Source organism: Rattus rattus, chromosome 17 (genome assembly GCF_011064425.1).
Source record: "Rattus rattus isolate New Zealand chromosome 17, Rrattus_CSIRO_v1, whole genome shotgun sequence".
NCBI lineage: Eukaryota > Metazoa > Chordata > Mammalia > Rodentia > Muridae > Rattus > Rattus rattus.
This window is the reverse complement of record NC_046170.1, coordinates 44,223,906-44,245,982: the sequence shown is the minus strand read 5'-3', so window position 1 is coordinate 44,245,982 and position 22,077 is coordinate 44,223,906. Positions and strand designations below refer to the sequence as shown.

The 22,077-nt window shown below is 49.0% G+C and overlaps 1 protein-coding gene across 8 annotated transcripts in view; it reads left to right on the top strand.

The window, feature by feature from the left end:
* The first annotated feature begins 133 nt into the window (after positions 1-133).
* Ttc13 (tetratricopeptide repeat domain 13) overlaps positions 134-22,077 on the top strand; it is a 56,296-nt gene continuing 34,352 nt past the window's right edge. For 4 of the 8 annotated variants that reach the window (XM_032887484.1, XM_032887483.1, XM_032887482.1 and 1 more), the window contains exons 1-4: positions 152-377; positions 9,217-9,311; positions 10,760-10,835; positions 13,750-13,820. In XM_032887484.1, coding sequence (XP_032743375.1) covers positions 152-377; positions 9,217-9,311; positions 10,760-10,835; positions 13,750-13,820 — 468 coding nt within the window. Of the gene's footprint in view, positions 378-9,216; positions 9,312-10,759; positions 10,836-13,749; positions 13,821-22,077 lie in introns of all 8 variants that reach the window. The other 4 variants (XM_032887480.1, XM_032887479.1, XM_032887477.1 and 1 more) reach the window with 2 other exon arrangements.

Genomic DNA, 22,077 nt, shown 5'->3' with positions numbered 1-22,077 from the left:
GGGGCTTCCAGGGACTTGTAGTCCAAGCACTGAATGAGCACTTGAGGCTAACAGGGTGCGGACTACGACTCCCAGCGGGTACTGCGGCTGCGCGCCGCGCCCACCTGCCCGCGGCGGGCAGAGCAGGGCCGCGCCTGCGCCGTGCGGGAAGATGGCACCTGCCGGTCGCGGCTGCGGCTGCTCCGGCAGCTTGGGTGCCACGGTGGTGCGGCCGCTGCTCCTGCTGCTGGGGGCGCTGGCCTGCGCGCGGGCCACCGAGCACTACTCTCCGCTGTCCTTGCTGAAGCAGGAGCTTCAGCACCGGCAGCAGCAGGAGGCCCCGGCGGGCGGCGGCTGCCCGCAGTCGGGGGACTGGGCGGACCAGTACCCGGAGTGCGGTGAGTGGGCCGAGCCGCCCTCTCCCTGCGGCCGCCCCTGCCCAGCGTGGAAGCACCTGGGAGGTGGGGGCACCGGGGATGGGCTCAGGCGGGCGGCGGGGACGTGGACCCGCCTGGAGGATGCCTGCTGTCGTGCACGGGCCAGGAAGTCAGACTTCTTTCTGCCTGCCCCGGTGGGTGACTTGCTCGGTCCCTATCCCAGGAATCCAATCCTGAGAGATCCAAGCAGGTTGGATTTGCGGGATGCCTTCAGCAGCACTGACTCTGCTCCTCAGGTGCACCCCTGACCGTAGTAGAGGGAGAGCTTCAGGCCTGATCCTGCGTGCATTCCTGTCGCTCGGGCTCATTCATTGAAGTCAGACGTTGTAGGCTTGTAGAATAAGTCATGGAAGATCACTCTGGGCAAGATGCACATTCTCTTTCTGTTTTGAGTTGCACAATGGGCATTTTTACCCATCAGTACCCTCTCCACCGTCCCTTCCCCTCTGTGGGTGACCCTCCATTTTGCCGTGGGAAAGAAAGGCCTGGGTCTTCTGTACCTAGTAGCAGCTAGCTGATGATGCCTTTTTAGTCATCCCACTGATGTCCAGCACCTTATGCATGCCCAGACACTACTTAGTTTCTTAGCTGAGATGCAATCTCAAGATTAGTGCAATCTGACTTCCTTTGAGCACCATCTGGCTTCTTGGAATGGCTTTTGGACTTATTTTGCGCCTCTGGCCTGCCAACAGTGTCCTGTGGCCAGCATTCCTTAGTAAGTTGTTAATGTCACCTGATTCAGGGCAGGGGATTACCTGTCGTGAACTTGTCTAAATAGGAGTCTCCGTTTACTTGAATGTGAGGTTTTATTTCCTCATTTAGCCTTGTTAGTTTGGCAGCTTAATTTACCCTGTTGGATGGCAGCCCTTTGCCTTGGAAGGGAAAAGTGAGACACAATGAAAAGGCTAGGTCCCAATGCCCCAGCTATAGACGCAGGAACAGAGAGCAGGCAATAGTTGCTTTGCATTCTTCGTTTTTTGAGAAAGGGTCTCCCGGAGCCCAGGCTGGCTTTGAACTTGCATTTACCATGGTTCATCTCCTTAACCCCCAAATGCTGGGATCACAAGTGTGAGCATCCATGCTCAACTTTGCAGACAGGTTCTGTCTTAACCTCCAAGGAAGGGCTCTTGGTAGGAAATGCCTCTCCTCTGTTTCTCCCAACCCTGGCCCATTATATGGAAATTGGACTCTGTGAAGCTTTCCTCAGGCACTTGTCCTAGACTGTGGGGTCAGATTCAGGATCTGCAAGTAAGCATGCCATAAACGAAAGGGGCTATTACAGCACCAACACAATGGTCTACTTTTGATATCCAGAACCTACCAGGTCTCCCAAATCATACAGGTCTGACCTCACTATGAGGGCATCTTTGGAATACCATTGCTTGCCCACGTCAAGCCAGACTCTAGACTTGGGGCAAAGAGCTGCCTAACTGTCCTCCAGGTCATTCTCAGGCAATAATAGTTGCCGGTTTGGGTCTCAGTGTGCAGCTGATTAGCCTTGCTCACACTTACTCTCTTAACTGCAGCGCCCCCTGTGGTGGAGGAGCAAATGGTTACAATTGGAGCAAGGAGATGGAGCTGGAGGCCTCTGTGTGAACTGGATGCTGTGTATCTCTGCCCTGGGCTTACATGTTCCCCAGCCCATGGTGATATTCTGAACTCTAGTATATTTTTATGTTTCCTAATGAAAATAGTTTATAATGTTTTTGATCTTATTTTCCCATGAGAAGATAGTATTTAAAAAAAAAATGATTTACTTATAATTATGTCTTTGTGGAGGGCGGTAGGTGTGCGTGGGAGGTCATAGAGGCCAAAGGGGCATCCAGTCACCTGAAGCTGGAGTTACAGGTGATTGCGAGTGCTAGGAACCAACCTTGGGTCTTAACCTCTGGGCCTGCTTCAGACCTGAGAAATTAATTCCACCCTTTCAAAGGAGAGGAAACCATCTGCTAGGTTATTTATTCTTCCTTTTTTTTTTTTTTTTTTTTTTCTTTATTTTTGTTTGAGATTGGCTTACACTAATTTAAGCTAGCCTGGGCTGGAACTCACTATGTAGCCCAGGCTGCCCTTGAGTTTGTGACAGTCCTCCCGCCTCAGTCTCCTGGGTGCTGAGAATAAACACATGTGCCTCAAAACCTGAACATTTTTATTTTCAAAATAAAAGTAATTTTTTTCTTATTCCTGTGGTCCTATTTTTTATTTTTTTTTGCTCAAAAAAAAAAAAAACCCAACTCATATACATTCATTTTTTTTTTTCTTTCTTTTTTTTTTTTTTTTTTTTTGATATTTTTTAAAATTTTCATTTCAAATGTTATTCCCTTTCCCGACTTCCCGGCCATAAGCCCCCTATCCCATCCCCCTCCCCATCTATAAGGGTGTTCCCCTTCTCCAACCACTTCCCATTCCCCCTATTCTTATTGGTTGCAAGCTCCTTCAGCTCCTTCAATCCTTTCTCTAATTCCTCCAACGGGGACCCTGTTCTCAGTTCAGTGGTTGGCCCTATTTTTAATTTGGAACTGTGGGAGGAAACACTGATGAGAGTCTTTTCCAAATTCCCTTCCCCAGCCCCATTACACAGTATGAGACGTCCTGTGCCTTTGTTGGTGCTGAGCGAGTTAGTGTTCATTACCGTTTTCCCAGAAGTCAAGAGAAGCTAGGCAAGGCTACCCTGGAAGAGCCCGGATTTGGGATTGGTTTGATTTTGGGTTATGTTCTAATAGTCTTTTTGCGTATCAGCATAATTTCATTAAGCGTTAGTAATCCCTACACCTTAAACTTGCGGAAAATTTTATTTATTTTTGTTATTTTTTTTTTCAAGTTAGGGTTTTCTGCATATCCTGGACTGTCCTAAGACTGTAGACCAGGCTGGCCTCAAACTCAGAGATCCGCCTGCCTCTGCCTTCTGAGTGCTGGGACTAATAGGCTTGAAACTTGTTAGTTTTACTTTTTATTTATTTTTAATTAGTTTTATTGATCCTTTAATGCACGGGTGCTCTGTCTGCAAGTACACCTGTATGCCAAAAGAGGGCATCAGATCCCATTTTATAGACGGTACTAAGCCACCTCTTGCTTGGTTGCTGGACCTCTGTAAGAGCAGCCAGTGCTCCTAACCCCTAAGCCATCTCACCAGCCCCCAGACTTGTGTTTTTAAATAATACTTAGGGTTTCAGACTTTACATGTGCATTAAAGTGAATCACCGATCCTAGTGTTTCGGACTGCATAGCCACAGGAAAGCTGTGTGTACGCCGGGCGTTGATGAATGTGCCGTACTTTAATGACCTGACTGAGTCCCTTGCGGGGACCTGAGTTTGGTGTAGCTCGAGTTGACCTGAGACGCCTGGCTAGAGGAGTGATGCTGGGCAGTGGGGGGAGTGGGGGGAGTGGGGGGAGTGTGGAGTCCCATGTCACTGCTGTTGTGCAAGGCCGTGAGAGAAGACTCCCTGTGCTGACAGCAGCGCTCCGGAGAGAGTGACCTTGGATAGATCCCAGATACATCTCTGACCCCTCCCTTTCATGCATCTAGCAAGCTAGGGACTGTATCAGTTGGAACTTGCCCACTGACTAAAGAATTCAGGTTTTCTGCTCATGTACAAACCCACATGGTGTGTCATTGGAGCAGAACCCTGGCTGGCTCTTTACAGACATCGGAAGCCACACCTTAGTAATCCAGTCACGTGTATCTCTATTAATTCCCAAAATGCCTTTGCTTTCTCCTCCTTTGCAGTAAGGAATGATGAGCTAAGGTGAGGCTTTTTTTTTTTTTCTCCTTTTGAGATACTGCGCCGTGTATCCCAGACTGGTCTCCAGCTCTCTTCACAGCAGACTGTGACTTCGAACTTCTGATCTTTCTGCCTTTACTTCCCTGAAATGCTAGGATCACAGGTGTGTGCTACCACACCTGGTTTTATTTCGGTGCTGAAGCTTCGTGCTTGCTGTGCAAGGGCTTTACCCACTGAGCCACATTTCAGCCCTCAGGCAAAGTTTTTAAGTGACAGACTTGTTTGCTCCTGGGTGACGGTCCTGTCCTTGTTTCTTTAAGGTGCCTCCATCCACTTGGTGACTGTAGCACAATCCATGTGTGACGGAGAACTGCGCTCCGTCAGAATAATGACGTAGAGTTAAAGTTGTTGGGATGAATAATCCCAGGATCGAGCTAGTGGGACGCCCTCCAGCCTCTGAGGGTTCCAGACACACAAGTGGTGCACATAAGCAAATTTAAGCAAAACACTTGAACACATACATCTTTAAAAATCAAAAAGAAAAGAAAACAAAAATATCCCCTCAATCCGAAAGACTTCTAGTCCAAACACTTCAGATAAGAGATATACAACCTAGGCCAATGAGATGGCTCAGTGTGTAAAGGCAGTTTCCATAGCCTGATGACCTGCGTTAGAACCCTGGGACCGCGTGGTGGAGAGAAGTGGTTCCTACAAGTCGTTCTTTGACGTCTACTTGCACACTGGCATGTCCATCCATGTACAGCAGTAAATGTTATATATTTATACATATATGTACATATATTAAAAATAACACTCCGCATACACACACCAGTAAATGGTTGGGTTTTTGGTTTTGTTTTGTTTTTTTTAATACCACTCAATGTGTGCCAGGGAACTGCCATCTCCTGCAAGCCGAGCTGTGTCCTTAGCTGCAATTGGCTGTAGCTCCTCCCATCATAAAGATCGGGGCACAGAAGCAAGGGCACTAAAGGCAGCCGCCGAGGTGCCCGAGCTCTGAGCCAGCAGGACACTTACTGCCTCCAAAGCAGCCGGTTTAGTCGGGGGAATAGCGCAGTGAGATGAGATGCAGACTGCGTCCGCAAGTGGGCAGTCGTTAAATTCAGCCTTTCTCCCTCACCTACGTCCGTTCTCGATCTCAGTAAGTAAAGCTGTCCAGTCCTTCCTGGCAGCTCATCTAATGGTCTCCGTCACAGTGAAAGGACTCCTGAACTTGTCCACACCGCCACTGTGTCCACTTGGCCCTTGCTCATGCATCTGACATAAAAGCGGAGTTATCACTCTCCTCCGACTTCTCTGTCCCCTGTGCCGCTGCTGACTTCCTCCCTAGGTCACAGGCAGACACTCGTCCTCTCCTTCAGGTCTGTAGCAGAAAGGGCCTGCTTTTCCCTCTCAGGTCTGGCTTTTCATTTCTGCCCACAGCCTGGGCTACAAGGTCACCTCAAGCCAACGAAACCCTAACCTAGTACCATGTCCTCCTGCTGAGAACCAACCATAGCAGCAGCACGTGCCCAGTCTCTCCCTGCTGTACACAGCTGCTTGCTTATGCTCGGACACTCCTGGAAAGCTCTCGTGAGCAGGAGCAGCAGACGCAAAATCCACAGTAGTTCTTAGGCTATTCCAAATGCCCGAGAGAGAGAGAGAGAGAGAGAGAGAGAGAGTTTTAAATTCCCAATTAATAAGAATTAATATGTGTTCTTAGAAATAATGCGCCCGTGCAGAGATTAGACTGCCACCTGTCATGGTTCTTACAGAAGTTGAAGAGATTTTTGTTGTTCTTGTTTGCTGAGATGGAGTCTTGTCATGTGGCCCAGGCAGACTTTGAACTTGTGGCAGTCCTCCTGCCTCAGCTGTCTGAGCGCTGGGATCACAGGGATTTGCCACCTTGCCTGGCTGTAGTCGAACTGAAGTAATCCTAAGGATCTCTTGGATCCAGGATGGAGCGTGACGATGGCAGACAAATTGATGATCTAGTCACCAGGGCTTGGACAGCAGACCAGCTATTAGGAAAATAAGTGGGCGGGAACTTTTCCGTGTGCTATGCTGCATAGACTCCAGTGGTCAGAAAGCGAGAAAAAGCTGGGTGTGTCAGAGAACCCCTGTGGTCCAGCCCTCTGCAGGCAAAGCAGGAGGATCAGCAAAGCAGGTAGACAAAGAGACTCAGGACTGTCCACACCCTGTGGCTCAGCACTATATTAGTCGGGCTCTATCCTAGTCCGGTAAGTGTGTGCAGGTGGGGGCCATGACAGCTTAGTAAAATACTACCATATCAGTGCAGAAGCAGGAACGGGACAGTGTCCACCATGTGCCGTGTCCACAGCATGCCGTGTCCATGGCGGAAGCCATTTAAAACTGGGAGAAGTGCAAATTGCAATTGGAGTCTGCAAGGCCAAGCCATTAGGGCAGAGGCAGTGAGGTGGGCCTGGGGCGCTCTGTCCTGCTCCCTCTTTACTGCCAGGCCTCCTATTTATCTCTGTGTGTTTGTTTTTGGCTCTTTGAGACAGTCTTATGTAGCTCTGGCTGGTCTGGAACTCACAGACAGTCCCCAGCTTTGTCTGGCAAGTCCTGGGATTAAAGGTCTGCTTCCCCATGCCTGGCCTTCCAAGCCTCCTTTTTTTTTTTTTTTTTTTTTTTTTTTTTTTTTGTTCTTTTTTTTTTCCGGAGCTGGGACCAACCCAGGGCCTTGCGCCCTAGGTAAGCGCTCTACCACTGAGCCCCGTCCCCAGCCCCAAAATGTGTAGCCCAGGCTGGCCTCGAACTCGTGATCCTCCTGCCTCTGCCTCCTTCAGCAAATCCTACCGGTGTGCGCCACCACAACCGGCCCAAGCCTCCTTAAAAAAGTATTTTTTACACTTATTTGTCTGCTTGTTGTTTGTCTACCCTGTGCACGCTCACATACTTGCATAGGTGGGCGTGTACACACACACACATGCACACACACACATACACACACATACACACACCGCATACACATGCACACATACGCACACGTGCCTGTGTCACAGTGCACATGGGGAGGTCAAAGGCCAACTTGCAGCAATCAGTTCTCCCTCCACCAGGTGGATTTCAGGGACTGAACTCGTGTCCTGGGACTTGGTGACAGGTGCCCTTACCCCTAGCCCGCTGATATCCCTGCCCCCTATTGGTTATGATCCAGCACAGCTAGCGCTCCTGTGGCACCAAGGTCTGCTGCTGTCCTTGGCGTATCCTTGCCTTTGTTCCTCTGGGTGTGGCTCTCAGGGACCTAGTATTGCCCAGCGTTCTGTTCTTTGCGCTCTTTAGTCACTGTGGCACTTTTAAAACAGCTGCCAGGGTGAGGGTCTCACAGCACGAAACCCTCGCAGGTGTACATTTCCCGTGTTCCACAGCTACTTTGAACATTTCTGTCCCTCTCCGGGAGGGTCCTTACCCCATGTGCCAGTGGTCCTCAACCTTCCTAATGCTGTGACCCTTTATTACAGTTCCCCATGATGCGGTGCCCCCCCAACCATAAAATTATCTTGATACCTCATAACTGCAATTTATGCTACGAATCGTAATGTGAATTTCTGGGTTTCCAGGGCTCCTAGGCGACCCCTGTGAAAGGATATTTGACCCCCAAAGGGTTTTTAACCACTGATGTGGGGCATTTCCGGTCTACTCAGTCCCTCAGCCCTGGAGAAGCCACTTCTCCTTCTGTCCCCATTGTTACCAAAGTGACCCTTTTGGGCATTGTGTACTCTGTTTCTGTGGCTGAGCTTCACGCATGAGACACTTAAACATGTTGTTGTGTGTATGGGCACTTTAACATGTTGTGTGTATGGGCACTTTAACATGTTGTGTGTATGGGCACTTCATTGCTGTGGCGGGATGATCAGTCCATCCTGTGTGTCCCCCCAGTTCATCTGCTTATGTGCTTGGGCTACTCGGGCTGTTACCCTCCTTTCGGAAGCCATGAGTACTGTTCCCACGAACCCGGCTACAGCATTCGTTTGAGTTCCCATATTCAGTTCTTGATGTCTTCACAGATGGAGCTGCTGGGTCGCACTGGTGGTTCTGTGAGTGACCTGAGGAATTGCCAACTCATTTTCTATGGTGGCTAAATCACTGTGCAGTCCTTCCACCAGTGCCCAAGTTTCCAGTTTCTCACAGCCGCCTTGTGGGCTGGGCGGAGGCCCTTATTGTGCTTCAGATTAGGTTCCTCTAATAACATTGGTGGCCTTTTCCTGTGTTCAGTGGCTCCTGTGTATCTCTAGGAAGTTGCCCATCGAGGCCCTTTGCTCGTTTGTAATCTGACTGTCTTTTTCCCTTTGAGTCGTGGGACACGTTTCTTCAGGTCTTGTGGTGTTAGGCTTTGTTCTTGTGTGTGTGAGTGTGTGTGGGGGTATGTGCACACATGTGAGAGGGTTTATGTTAAGTTGTTCTTGTATATGTGTGTATGTGCACATATGTGAGACGGTATATGTTAAGTTGTTCTTGTGTATGTGTGTGTGCGTGTGCGCGTGTGTGTGCACAAGTGAGGGTGTATGTTGTTTGTGTGTATGTATGTGCACACATGTGAGAGGGTATATGTTAAGTTGTGTGTATGTGTGTGTGTATGCATGTGCACGCACGCACATGTGCACACATGTGAGATGGTATATGTTAAGTTGTTCTTATGTATGTATGTATGTGCACACATGTGAGATGGTATATGTTAAGTTGTTCTTGTGTGTGTGTGTATGTGCACACATGTGAGATGGTATATGTTGAGCCTAAGGTGGATAGATGCTGCCTTACAGAGAGGTGTTTAGCTCAGCTGCCCCTCAGCCACTGGCATCTGGGTTGTAGACCGTGTGGGCTCCACCCACTCTTTTAGAATGGTCACCACTCTTGACCCCAGTCTCCAGTCGGAAGCTCTGCTGCTGCTTGTGACAGGCAGCAGGGCACTCACTGTGCCCTGTAGAACCCCACGCAGCTGGAGTGGAGAAAGCCTCTGAACTTTAGCTTGCCTTTAGTTTGGTTCCGTGGCATCTGAAGATTTCAGCTTACGACCCTCAAATTCTCTGAGGTGAGCGAGTGACACTGAATGTTCGCTTTGCAGAGTCGTCATTTTTGAACTTCCATGAATCTGACTGCGAACTGAGAGGCTCGGCCCCCTGCGACTCGCTGCTCTCTCTCAACACTGAGAAGATTCTGGTAAGTGTCCTCCACTCTGCTGGACACCGACCAGGTCCCCCCGTGGACTTTCTACTGCGAGTTCCTCTGTCACCGTGGTTTGACTAAGAGCCAGAGTGTGAAGCATTCCCATGACACTGCGATGACCTCAGGGGCGGCACTCTGTCCTGTGCGTGTTCGGATCTGAGCTAGCCTGCTCTTGGCTTCACAGGCAAGCAGAGCTCTGTGGTTTATGACAAGAAGGTCCTCTAACCATGTCGGACACAGTGGTCCAGTCGCTGTGGTTGGCAGTGTGGCTCATTGGTCACCACTTAGTTCTGTGTTCCAGCAGGCTCTGTGCGTAAGAAAAGATAAGCTTAGGAGTGGGGCTGTCCCCGTCCCGCTCTCCAGGTTTGCCTGGGTAACAGATCGTTTGTCCCTCCTGGCGTAGATTTTCCTTCATATGTGCCTAGGAGTTTGAATTGTGTCTGTGGCAACTCCAGCCTGGAACTGATTGTTTTAATAACATTTTTACATTTATTTACTTACCTGTATGTGTATATGTGTGCACGTACGTGCACATGTGCCGAGGTGCGTGTGTAGGAGTCAAAGGACAACTTACGGGAATTGGTTTTCCTTTTGTGTTGTTCTGTGACTCGAACTCAGGAAGCCAGCCTTGTCACCTTTGCCCACTGAGTCATCTTGCCAGCCCCCATGGTTTTAATTCAGGTGCTGTAGGCCATGTGCATCACCATTCGGTGTGCTGGCAGAGCCTCTGGAGAAGTAGCAGCTGTTTGTAGACCAAAATGTGATTTCTCTAGAACCCGTTAGCACCGTCTGTGTGGTGGCTGAAGATGGCCTTTAAGAGCACTCAGTCAAGTGTGGCAGCGTTCAAGGCCAGCCTGGGCTCCACAGAGTTCTGGGTCATCGAGGGCTATATAACAAGATACCGCCTTTAAGAAAATGCTTGCTTCCGAGGCAGCATATTTCCTGTTCCTGTCCTGACATTTTGGTCACACATGGTCTCTGTGTGCGCCTTGACACACACCAGCCGTATGCCTCACACTACACGGCTGCGAGCATTACTGGGAGAGCATTCAGCACCTCGCCTTGTTTCTTGGCCAGATTCCTTTATGTCCAGCTTGTAGCTGTGGATTCTAGAATACTCGTATACTTTACCTGGTATTCTTGTTCAAGCCATGCTGGAGGACTGATCTTCTCAACATAACTCAAGGCACAAAAGAGCCTGCCCAGACACAGGGGCCCCAGAGTAGCCAGAAGGACTGATCCCCACAGGAGAGAGACGTTGCTCTGGGAGACAGAGGTGCTTTCACCCACAAACCGTGTTCTCCAAGTTCAGTCAGCAGACAGTGGCACATGTGTTCTGCTTCCGTAGAGCGCAAGCGCAGCTCCAGCTTCCTCACAGGCTTCTCGTGCAGGGCTTGCATTGTTTGTTAGAAACCAAAAGATGTTTGCTTGTTTGTTTTCAGAGCCAGGCCAAGTCTATTGCCGAGCAGAAGAGATTCCCATTTGCTACTGACAATGACAGCACCAATGAAGAATTAGGTGAGACCCCAGTCTTGGAGCACCCCGTAACACCCGCCCAGACCCATGGGAGCACCCCGTAACACCCAGAGCCATGGAAGCACCCCGTGACACCCGCCCAGACTCATGGGAGCACCCTGTGACACCCACCAGAGCCATGGGAGCACCCCAGTAACACCCAGACCCATGGGAGCACCCTGTAACACCCGCCCAGACCCATGGGAGCACCCCGCCCAGACCCATGGGAGCACCCCGTAACACCCAGAGCCATGGGAGCACCCCGTGACACCCGCCCAGACCATGGGAGCACCCCGTGACACCCGCCCAGACCCATGGGAGCACCCCGTGACACCCGCCCAGACCCATGGGAGCACCCCGTGACACCCGCCCAGAGTCATGATCAGATACAGATAGGAAGCCAGGTGGGAGGGACAGGCAGGAGACTGGCACTGCCAGTCAGACTTACCAGACCTTCTGTGTGGTGTGCATCATGACCAAAGATTTGGGTGGGGGCTGGGAATGTGTGTCAACTGGTGGAATGTTTGCCTAGTCTGTAAACTAGATGTGGTGTAATCCCAGCACTTGGGAGGTGGAAAGAGGAGGATCAAAAGTTCATGGTCATCCTTGGCTAAATAGGAAACAACCTGGGACACAGGAGGCCCTGGCTCAAACAAGGGAAAGGAAGGCAGGCAGGCAGGCAGGAAGAAAAGAGTTTTGTACAGTGTTCGGTAAGGACTATTCTAGCCCTGGGTTTGTTTCTATGGAAATTAGCGAAGATGTTAGTAAGATCAGCCACTCTGTGCTAGAGGAGTCGTGTACTGTCATGAACAGCGGGGAAGTGAAAGGAAGGAGATCCAGAACAGCATCGTAGGTGGGACCAATCACATTCATTCGGGCCTCCAGAGGAGCTTCATGGTTTGGCCATTCCTGGCATGCGTTAAAACAGGCAGGGTCCCCACATCTAATGACTGCTGAGGTACTCATTGCCCAGTGAGCTCACGCCTGGAGAGTGGAGCCCCAGCGAGCACAGGGCCACACAGGGACAGACGGACCCAGGATCCAAGCTCCTGCATGTACCTATAGGAGGCCCCCGACGGCATCTGACTGCCATGGTTGTTTCATCCCCACTGTGGCCGGCCGGCCCCTCGTCATGGTAGTTCAGTCCTCCTGTGATGAATCCTTCCCTCAGCTTTGTCACCGTGGAACACTGCGACCTCTGCCCACCTCGTGCTGTTCTCTGGGGGTAGCTTTGAGAACACACTGTCCCTAAGGCTCAGTCAGGCGGATTTTGTGGGCTGGTGGCTTCTTTCAGCTGAATCAGGCTTGGGTACAAGGCTGCAGAGGAGCTCAGAGAACCGGCTGCTCTTCCGGAGGACTAGGTCCTAGTCCCAGCACCTCCAGTCCAGTGGGTCTGGCTCCCTCTTCTGGCCCCTGTGAGCACCAGGCATGCGTGTGCTGCAGATGTGCCTGCAGCCAGAATAAAAATAAACTCAAAACAACAGCAAAAGCACAGCTTGGGACGAGCCTGCCTTGTGCATCCATTGGGACAGCCCAGGAAGCTTGAGCTGAGTTAGGCTCTTCTGGGACAGAGATTCTTCTTGGAAATAAAACAGCTATTGGCAGAGTCCGTGTCCAGAGACAGCTGCTGGCAGTAGAGATCTCTGCTGGAATTGTAGCTATTCCGGGTTTGTCTCTGTCATTTTGTTTATCTCTGGGTCCCCACAGTAAAATTTATACCCCGATAACTACTTACGTTTGAGGGAGATGCAGATTAGTATTTTTGAAGTTGTGGGTAGGTGTTGCAAAATCGGGGTCTTATTTGTTCTCTTTTGAGGGGAGTCAGGGCCCAGACAGATCTATGTTCCAAACCAAGGGTTTCCCTGAATTTCTGTTCCATTTTAGTGTGTGTGTGTGTGTGTGTGTGTGTGTGTGTGTGTGTGTGTGTGTGTGTGTGTGTGTGTGTGTGTGTGTGTCTGTGTGTGTGTGACTGTATTTTATATATATAGATATACTTATATATCTCTATATAATATGCATATTATATATATATTTCTTTTATGAGAATGTGTGTTTTTGCCCATATGCATGTATGTGCACTGTGTATGTGACCTTGGAGGTCAGAAGAGGGTGTTGGATCCCCTGGAATTAAGAGTTACAGACAGTTGTGAGCCATCATGTGGGTGCTGGGACCTGCGTCCATGTCCATCCTGTGCAAGAGCAGTCAGTACTCTTACTCTCTGAGCCACCGCTCAGCACCTCGGTTCTATTTTATAACTCATTTTTTTTGTATAGCAGATAAGACCAGTTATGGGAAAATACGGAATTCTAAAAATGTATTTGAGAGGGATCTTTAAGAAAATTTACCACTGGCTTATTAAGCAAGAACCAGGGAGTTTGGAGAGGTTTCTAGGGTCCCCCTCCTCACACAGCCAGGAACTGAACCTGCTTTAGCCATCAAGCAGGTTCAGAAAGCTGGCCTTGTGTCTTGTGTGGCAGTCTGGGAAGCGTGGCTCTGGAAGCTGGACCTGCTCTCAGGGCCGCACTTGGTGGCACTCTTGTCAGGCAGCCCCTCAGCCACCGGCACTTCATCTGCTTGTCTGCAAGTGGAGGGGATAATTGTACTGTCCTGTACTAACCGCTCAGAGAGTAAGAACCCTCCATTCCTAAAGGTTTGGAGTTCTTCCAAGGCCTAAGAAGGACTGTGAGGTATGCCCCGGTGCCGACATCCTAGTCTCCATGCTGCCTATAGGCCGCACAGCCAGCACTGGAAAGTAAATGTGGGAGGTACCCATGGCACCCTGTGTGCTTGCTTCTAGGTTCTTTAAGGGCACCCCTTTCTCAGCTGCATTTTGAGACAAGGCAGAGTGGATTTACTGACTGCAGAGCCTGCCTGCCTTTCTTCCTTTCTCCAATGTTTTTCTCTTTCGTCTCACAGCTATTGCTTACGTGCTGGTCGGCAGCGGTCTCTACGATGAAGCTATAAGACACTTTTCAACCATGCTCCAGGTAACGTTCTCCTTGGCTATGTGATTGTGAGTGCTTAGTGTGATTCGAGGGGAGCCCAGACATCTGCAGGGCTGCAGTGAAGCATGGCATAGGGCTGCAGGGAGTGGAAGAAGAGAGCACTGACCATTGCTTCTTGGTGCCAGGCCTGGAAGGATTGCGTCACTCTACTGAGATAAAGGAAATAAAGGCTGCTTTAGTCGCTGCCCACACCGTCTGCACCATCGTGCAGCAGAGGTGGCCTTTCTCTGCACGGTTGACGTAGCTGCAGGTCACATCCTCTGCCACAAAACCCCTGCAGGACATGGACCCTCTCTGAGATACAGGCCCTCTGTGGGAGGCTGACACTAAGGGTGTGAAATTCTAACTGCTAGCACAGGACTTGAGGGTAACTTGGTCCCTGCTTTTGGATCTGCCTCTCACTTTAGCAGGGACCTGTGAGACTACCTGATGGCAGACTGTAGTTGAAGACTAGTTCAGAGAGAAGAGCCTGCGTGGTTGTGTATGCCTGTAATCCCAGCACTTGGGAGGCTGAGAGAGGAGGATTGTGAGTTCCAGGCCAGCCCTGGTTACAGATGTACAGCCTGCACACACATGCGCACAGAGAGAATGGGCGGGAGAGGATGGTGTGTAAGTCATCTGTGCATGCTGCGGGGGAGTCCTGCGCAGTGCTGACCTCTCACAACCTTGTTCCCTTGCACTGTTTGTAGGAATTTGTCAGTGGTTGATGGGTCTGGCCAGGGCTCTACAGGAGAAAGGCCTGCATTCGGCAGTTAGAGACTCCCATGTCCACACCTGTTCTGTGCTTCCCCAGTTCTTCAGCATCCTGACATGTGTGAATCAGAGTAACCGCCTCTAGAGTGAAACATCCCGCAAAGAACCTTGTGTCTAGTCCCTGGTACATAGAGTGCTCAGCACTCAAATGTCATTGTTGCTTGGAGCCCAACAAGTGGCTCAGACTCTAGCAGGTAGACTTCATTTTGTAAACATTTTATTTATTTATGTGGTTTTGTTTGATTTTAATGAGTGCTCTATTTGCATGGCAGAAGAGGGCATCAGATCCCTTTTTAAATGGTTGTGAGCTACTGTGTGGTTGCTGGGAATTGAAAACCCCAACAAAACCCTGCAACTGTATGATGTTGATAAGTCTGTATTCTCAGAAAATTGATGAGAAAATTTTTGCTCATTCCTTTCCCGTCCTTAAGTCAACAGCTCTGTATGGGGGTGGTCACAAGACCCAAATTCAGTGGAATTTGAAATGCAAAGGTAAATATTTAAATAGGTTTCAAATTGCAGTTCTATATAGAAATGGAGAGTAAAACTGACAATGAGCACAAGCCCCTGTATAGACAGGACCCGAGGTGTTGCTGGGAATTGAACTCAGGACCTCTGGAAGAGCAGTCAGTGCTCTTAACTGCTGAGCCATCTCTTCAGCCCGAGGGAGAGATTCTTGAGCCTGTTCTTTCTGACTTCTTCCTTTCCAGTGGCCTGGTTCACTTTTGACCCCAATTCTGGCCACCAAGACATCATCTTATCTAATGATAACCCATCAACAGTTATGTTGACTGAGTAGTGCTGGCATTAAAGGCATGTAACTCCACTCCAGTGACTTCAGGCATTTATGTGAGCAGAAATCATTTCTCTTGTGGTACCAACAACCTACAGAAGTATAATCATTTAGTTCAGCTTTTTCTTTTTAATTATTATGGTAGTTGATGATAGTACTAGAACATTAAAATAAAAAATGTCCTTTTCTACCACTCTAAAGTCATTTAATTCCTAAATCTATTACTCTTTGTGTGTTATAATCTAAATACGCATGCTACAGAGTTTGTGTTAGTGTTTAAATTAGTCTTTTGGCCAGTCTGCAGAGATGTAGAACACTGGTGTTCCATCATTGGAATTTCTCTCTGCAAGGACACTTTCCATTAGACTGAGGTTAGCTAGTGAGATGCTGAAATAATGATACAATGTTTCCATTAGTCTGAAACAACTGAGACATTGAAGTAGTGATACAATGTTTCCAATAGTCTGAGACAATGGGTGAGGTATAGAAGTAGTGATACAATGTTTCCATGAGTCTGAGACACTAGTGAGGCTTTGAAGTAGTGATACAATGTTTCCACGATTCTGAGACAATAGTGAGGCTTTGAAGTAGTGATACAATGTTTCCATTACTCTGAGACTAGTGAGGCTTTGAAGTAGTGATACAATGTTTCCATTACTCTGAGACAACTAGTGAGGTGTTGAAGTAGCGATACAATGTTTCCATGAGTCTGAGACACTAGTGAGGTTTTGCAGTAGTGATACAATGTTTCCATTAGTCTGAGACATAGCCAGTTAGACACTGTAGTAGTGATACAATGTTTCCATTACTCTGAGACAACTAGTGAGGTGTTGAAGTAGTGATACAATGTTTCCATGAGTCTGAGACACTAGTGAGGCTTTGAAGTAGTGATACAATGTTTCCATGAGTCTGAGACATAGCCAGTTAGACACTGTAGTAGTGATACAGTGTTCCCATTAGGTTGAGATGCAGCCAGTGTAGACTACAAGTCAGCTCAAGTATGGAAGGGAGGACCAGGAGGTCCTTTGTAGTATATTTTGTGTCAGGGCAGAAGAGCACAGCTGCCCCTGTCAGTCTCTTGCTGACTTCCTTCATGCTTTCAGCCTTCTCCACAGTGAGAAATGTAGGATCTGTGCACATTTCGGTGGGGACAGAACGGAGGGTCCAGGTTGGGCTTGTGACTTTTTGTCACTTTTCTTCTTAGCTTATGGTTGGTTTTTCTAAGTAGAAAATTCAAAGATTCAATAACAAATGCTACCATCTTCCCAGAAGGTGTAATGAAAACCTTGGTCTTCTTTTCTGTCAGAGTGTTCCCGTATTAAGCTTGTGTTTAAGAGTTCCTTGTTGCTTCCTTCTGATGCTCTGCAGCTCTGGACAAGTAGGCAGCAGCAGATGTAGAGTACGCGGCCAACTCCACTTAACCAAACTTTCTTACCTGAGTGGTTTTTTGCATAAACAGTCTCTTCAGGTTGAGTGTTGACAGTATTTGCTCATTAAATCAGTTTACCTTTGCTTTCTTTATATTGGCAAATGCAGTGGTCAGATTTCTTGGTGTAACCGATTTTTAGCCCATGATCCCTTTTCCTATCCAGACTTTCAGAACCTTGAACTTCTCAGGAACTCCTGTTGCTGCTTGGGCTCTTTGCCCTCTCTAAATTGTGACTGGCTAAGTGTCTCTAAGGATCTGTTAATGGTGGCACTGACCAGTTCTCCCTGTTACCCATAGGACCCTCGTATGGAATCAGTTGTGCAGCAGTTGTTTTAAAGCCGGTGACCATCCTAGTCAATCACATTCTGATAGCTCTCCTCACACAGATTTGGGCCATTCTTGAGTTCATTAACACTCAACAGACCTATTAGACAGCTGTGCACTACAGCCCGGAGCAGCGACATCTGATTCCACTCATAGGAGGTGACCAGGGTCCTCGCAGGGGTTTGGATGTTGTAAAGTTGCTGTATGGATGAGATGCTATATGGTATGAAGGTTGAGTTCCAGAGAGCTTGGTTGTTGTCATAGGGTTTCTGCTGCTGTGAAGAGACTCCATGACTATGGCAACTCTTATAAAGGAAAACATTTCATTGAGGCCGGCTTACTGGTTCAGAGGTTTAATCCATTGTTGTCGTGGTGAGAAACATGGTAGTGTGCAGACAGGCATGGTGCTGGAGAGTAACCAAGGGTTGTCCATCTTGACCCATAGACAGCAGAAGGAGAGACATTGTGCTACACTAGGTCTGGCTTGAGCATCTGAGACCTCAAAGCCCACCCCACAGTGACACACTTCCTCCAACAAGGCTACCTCCTAATAGTACCACTCCCCAAGCATTCAAACACAGGAGTCTAAGGGAGCCAAACCTAGGCAAATCTCCACAGTTGTAAAACTCCATCTTCTCATTCATTCTGTGCCATCAGTGTGTGACCCTGAGGTGCTCCCAGGATTCCATCAGTGTGTGACCCCGAGGTGCTCCCAGAGTTCCATCAGTGTGTGACCCCGAGGTGCTCCCAGGATTCCATCAGTGTGTGACCCCGAGGTGCTCCCAGGATTCCATCAGTGTGTGACCCTGAGGTGCTCCCAGGATTCCATCAGTGTGTGACCCCGAGGTGCTCCCAGGATTCCATCAGTGTGTGACCCTGAGGTGCTCCTAGGGCTCTCATTTGTATCTTTCTCCCATTGTTTGTCAAGGAAGTGTCCTCTTTGTGTCTTGTGACTCTAACTGAGCAGTTACCTGTTTTTCTTTTCTTTCATCTTTTCTGTTTTCTTTTTTCCTTGTCTCAAGTTTATTTGTAAAAACAGCATAGGACGCTGGTCATCTGCAAATAGTGTGTAGGTGGATGTGTCACAGCGGTCCGTCTGTCTTCACACTGGCAGGAGCCTCTTCTACAGGGCCTTCACAGGGGCCTGGGCACCTTTGGGAGCCTGGGCTGGAGCTGAAGCCGGAGCCTGAAGCTTTGGCCTCATGCAGCCCGGGCCCTTCAGCATCTTGGGCTTGGTGGCCTGAGGCCTCACAAGGGCCTTGATGGCCTCCGAGTGCACTCACTGCCTTTGCATTGTTGGTCTGCATCTTCTTCAGGCCTCTCTTCTTGTGCTTCTTGGCGAAGTGCATGTTCCTCAGGAACTTGGGGTCAACCCCCTTAAGAGATTTGTATCTTTGTGACCGGGGTTTCTTGGTGCCATTTCTGTGCCATTTGCAGGACTGGTTGTGTATGATGTGGTTCTTGTACTTGGCCATGTCTGCATGGTTACCGGAGACTCTGGCAGTGCTTGGGACAGGAAGAACTCTTCTTTTTTAAAGAAGATGTCTCACTATGTGGTTTCGAGTAGCCTCAGATTCTTGATTCTGCCTCAGCTTCCTGAATACTGGAATTACAGGTGTGGGCCACGATGTCCAACCAACTTCAGTGAGCAGGCTCTGGAAATGTCAGTCTGCACTGCGAATTGCTGATTTATCTATCTGCTCATTCATTTGAAGCAATGTCTTACTTGGTAACCTGCACTAGCCTAGAACTTGTGGCAGTCCTCCTGTCTCAGTGTCCATAGTATTGGAATTCTGTGTGAACACCCACCATGGACTGAAATGCTAACTTTACCTTGAGCTGGGCTGACTGGCATCCCTTCCACGTGTGGCTGTGCACTGCAGTGGAGCCCTTGGATGCTGAGCCTTTGCCCACTTCCTGTGCCCCTCTGGCCCTGGGAGGGCCAGCAGGGCAGGTACTCTGACAGTTTCCTGTGGTGATTTAACCTCTGTGTGGATCTGATCTGATTGTGTGGACCTACATAGCTCAGCTTTGCTCACCTTCCATCCACTGGAGATAGCCTGTGGTGTCGGCACCATTTTATAAACAGTTAACCCACTCACGGACGGAGTCTCTGTGCACTCTGAACATAGTGACTTTCAGGTCTAGAAGCCAGCCTCCTGGTAGAAAAAAGAGTCACCTCTACTTTTAAGAATATTATTTCATTTTATGTGTCTATGTGAGGACTTCCTTGCACTGCCTGTACCTGAAGGCAGTGCCTGGTGCCCCCCGAGAAGGCCAGAATAGCGTGGTAGATAGTTGTGACCCACTCGTGTAGGTGCTAGGAACCAAAGCCAGGTCCTCTGTAAGAACTGCCAGAGCCCTCAACTCTGGGCTGGGTCTCCAGCCTTTCATGTGAAAAACCGAAAGTCATTCTGTCTGTCACCATAGCATGGGAGTAACGCATGGACTGCCGTGTCTGAGCTGTTGTTCCCTTTTGCCATGGCCAGACCCCAAGATGCTGCAGCTGCAGAGACTAAGGGATGTCAGGGACTGTGCTTAGTTGTCACTGGGCTCACTTCAGATACTGAAGAGCCATGGGGAAACAGGACTAAGCTGGTCGTATTGTTCAGTAGTTTCAAACTCTGATGCTCTGATCTCAACTCCTTTTTAGAGATAATGTATCTTTTGTTGTTGTTTTTTATTTAACTTACTTTTTACTTATTTGTTGTTTTTGTTTTAAGAAAAGTTACTACTATATTACATAATAAAAACTTCATCTTGTTGACATTTAAAGCTAAAGATGGATAAAGTTTTACCTATTTTTAAAATTAGTAAAATCTGTACTTAAAATTAGGAGTTGCAGCACTAGACTCCAAATACAGCAGTATAATTATCATCATCCTTCTGTGTTGATACAAAGTATCAATTATCACCATCCTTCTGTGTTGATACAAAGTATTTTCTAAAAGGCAGACTCAGTGGACCAGAGGAGCCTTAAGTGCTACACGGATGCGCACAGGGATGGGTGCAGTGTGGAGGAGAGAATTAAACCAGGGGTGGGAGTGGTGAGGGGGACTGAATGGGGCTACATGTGGGCACACCTGACATCCCAGAGCCCAGCTGAAGGTGACTGAAGTTGTTGGTGTGCCTGTATTTCAATTTCTCCTCCTCCTCCTCCTCCTCCTCCTCCTCCTCCTCCTCCTCCTCCTCCTCCTCCTCCTCCTCCTCCTCTTCCCTTCCTCCTCTGTTTTTTTTCTTGTTTTAATTAGCACTTATATACTACAACTTTCCCTGGCTTTTGAATAGCATTTTTTTTTTAAGGTTTAAAGCATTTTACCACGACAAAAATGTTTGTGTTGTGGTAGCTGGAGGCTCCCATGAGCCATTTCTTGAGAGGCATCCACAGCAGAGCTCTGTGTACTTTATGCTCTGCTGGCCCTGTTTCTCTCACCAGCACCTCGCACTAGCTAGCACAGTCTGGGCAGAGCAAACCTCAGCCTGATGTCTCACCCGCTCTGAGGTTTCTCTAGCTGTCCAGTACACACCCTGGGTTTATTGTTAATACATCTGACCTGTAGTTAAGACTCTAAGGTTCTGTGCATGTATGAGAAGACATTCTTTGAAGACACTGGATCCCCTTGGGTGGCAGGTATCCGAGTGGAAAGTAAAGTGAAGCCAGACCCTCTGGACCCCTTTTGTTTTCCTGCTTCGTTTTTGAGACAGATTCTCACTGTTAGTCCAGGCTGGGCATAGAAGTCTCTTGCCTCAGCCGCCTCAGTGCCAGGGTTGCAGGCTGGAGCACCATGCCCAGCTAAAATATGTTAGACTTATAACTTAATATTAATAGGCTATGCGACACTATCACGGCACCGACACTTTATAAAGTGTTATCTTCCGTGTGACTTTCAGGCAGTCGAGTGTTCTGAAGACAGAGTAAAGTGCCAGGGATGGGCACCATGCCTCACTACAGTTGCAGACCTGCCAAACTCTGCCAAACTCCGCCAAACTCCTCTTTCCATTTCCTTCCTCTTTCTCTTTTTTTCTTTAGTTCTTTTTTATTTTTATCCCCCCCCACCACCACCACCATGAAGCATGTCTCCAGCTTGGAGAAATCCCCCTGCCTCAGCTTCCCAAGTTCTGGGGATACAGACAGAAGCCACTATGCTGGGTCCCGTGTCTGCTTGCCTTTACTTATTTCCTCTTCTAGGAGTTTAGGTAGCTTGGGGCTTTGCAGCAGGGTCTCAAGTATTCCAGGCTGCCCTTGAATTTGTCATGTAGCTAAGATTGGCCTTCAACTCCTGATCCTTTTCTCTCCACCTCCAAGTGCCCCACCCCGCCTGACTTCCAAGGGTATCTTACTCAGAATCTGCATCTTCCTTCCGAACCCCATCTTTGCCAGTCACCCAGCTCTGCGTGCCCTTCCAGGTTAGTTCCTGAGTTCACACTCCACACACCCGCTCCTACCCACACCATCACCAGCTCTGAGGTCCGGATCCCTCCACCAGTGGGCTGTTCTGTCCATGTGCGAGGATTCCCCTTTGCCAGGGATCATGGGGTTGGTTTCTGGCTGGACAGGCAGCTCTCTCCTCCTCAGGGAGTCCGTCCGTACTTCTGTCTGCTCACTCTCCTTGCTCCAATGCGTGCGATCCTTTGGCTGTGCTCCCGGAAGGCAGGAATCCGTCTCCCTCTGTCGGCTTCTGACACACAGCAGGCGGGCCGGGCTGTGCATGGTCTCCTGGCAGGGAGCCTGAGTCACCAACAACAGGCTCCAAGTTAGCTGGGTGTCTGAAGCCCACACAGCACACTGTGGTGGCGGAAGAGAAATCATGCTTCACTGCAGGGTTCCAGAGAGTCAGGAAAGTCTGGGCTGAATGACCTCCTGGGGCACAGGGCTGCGGTGTGTCTGAGGGGACTGAGAGCAGACACTGTCACTCTCTGCCAGGCTAGGTGCTGGGAAG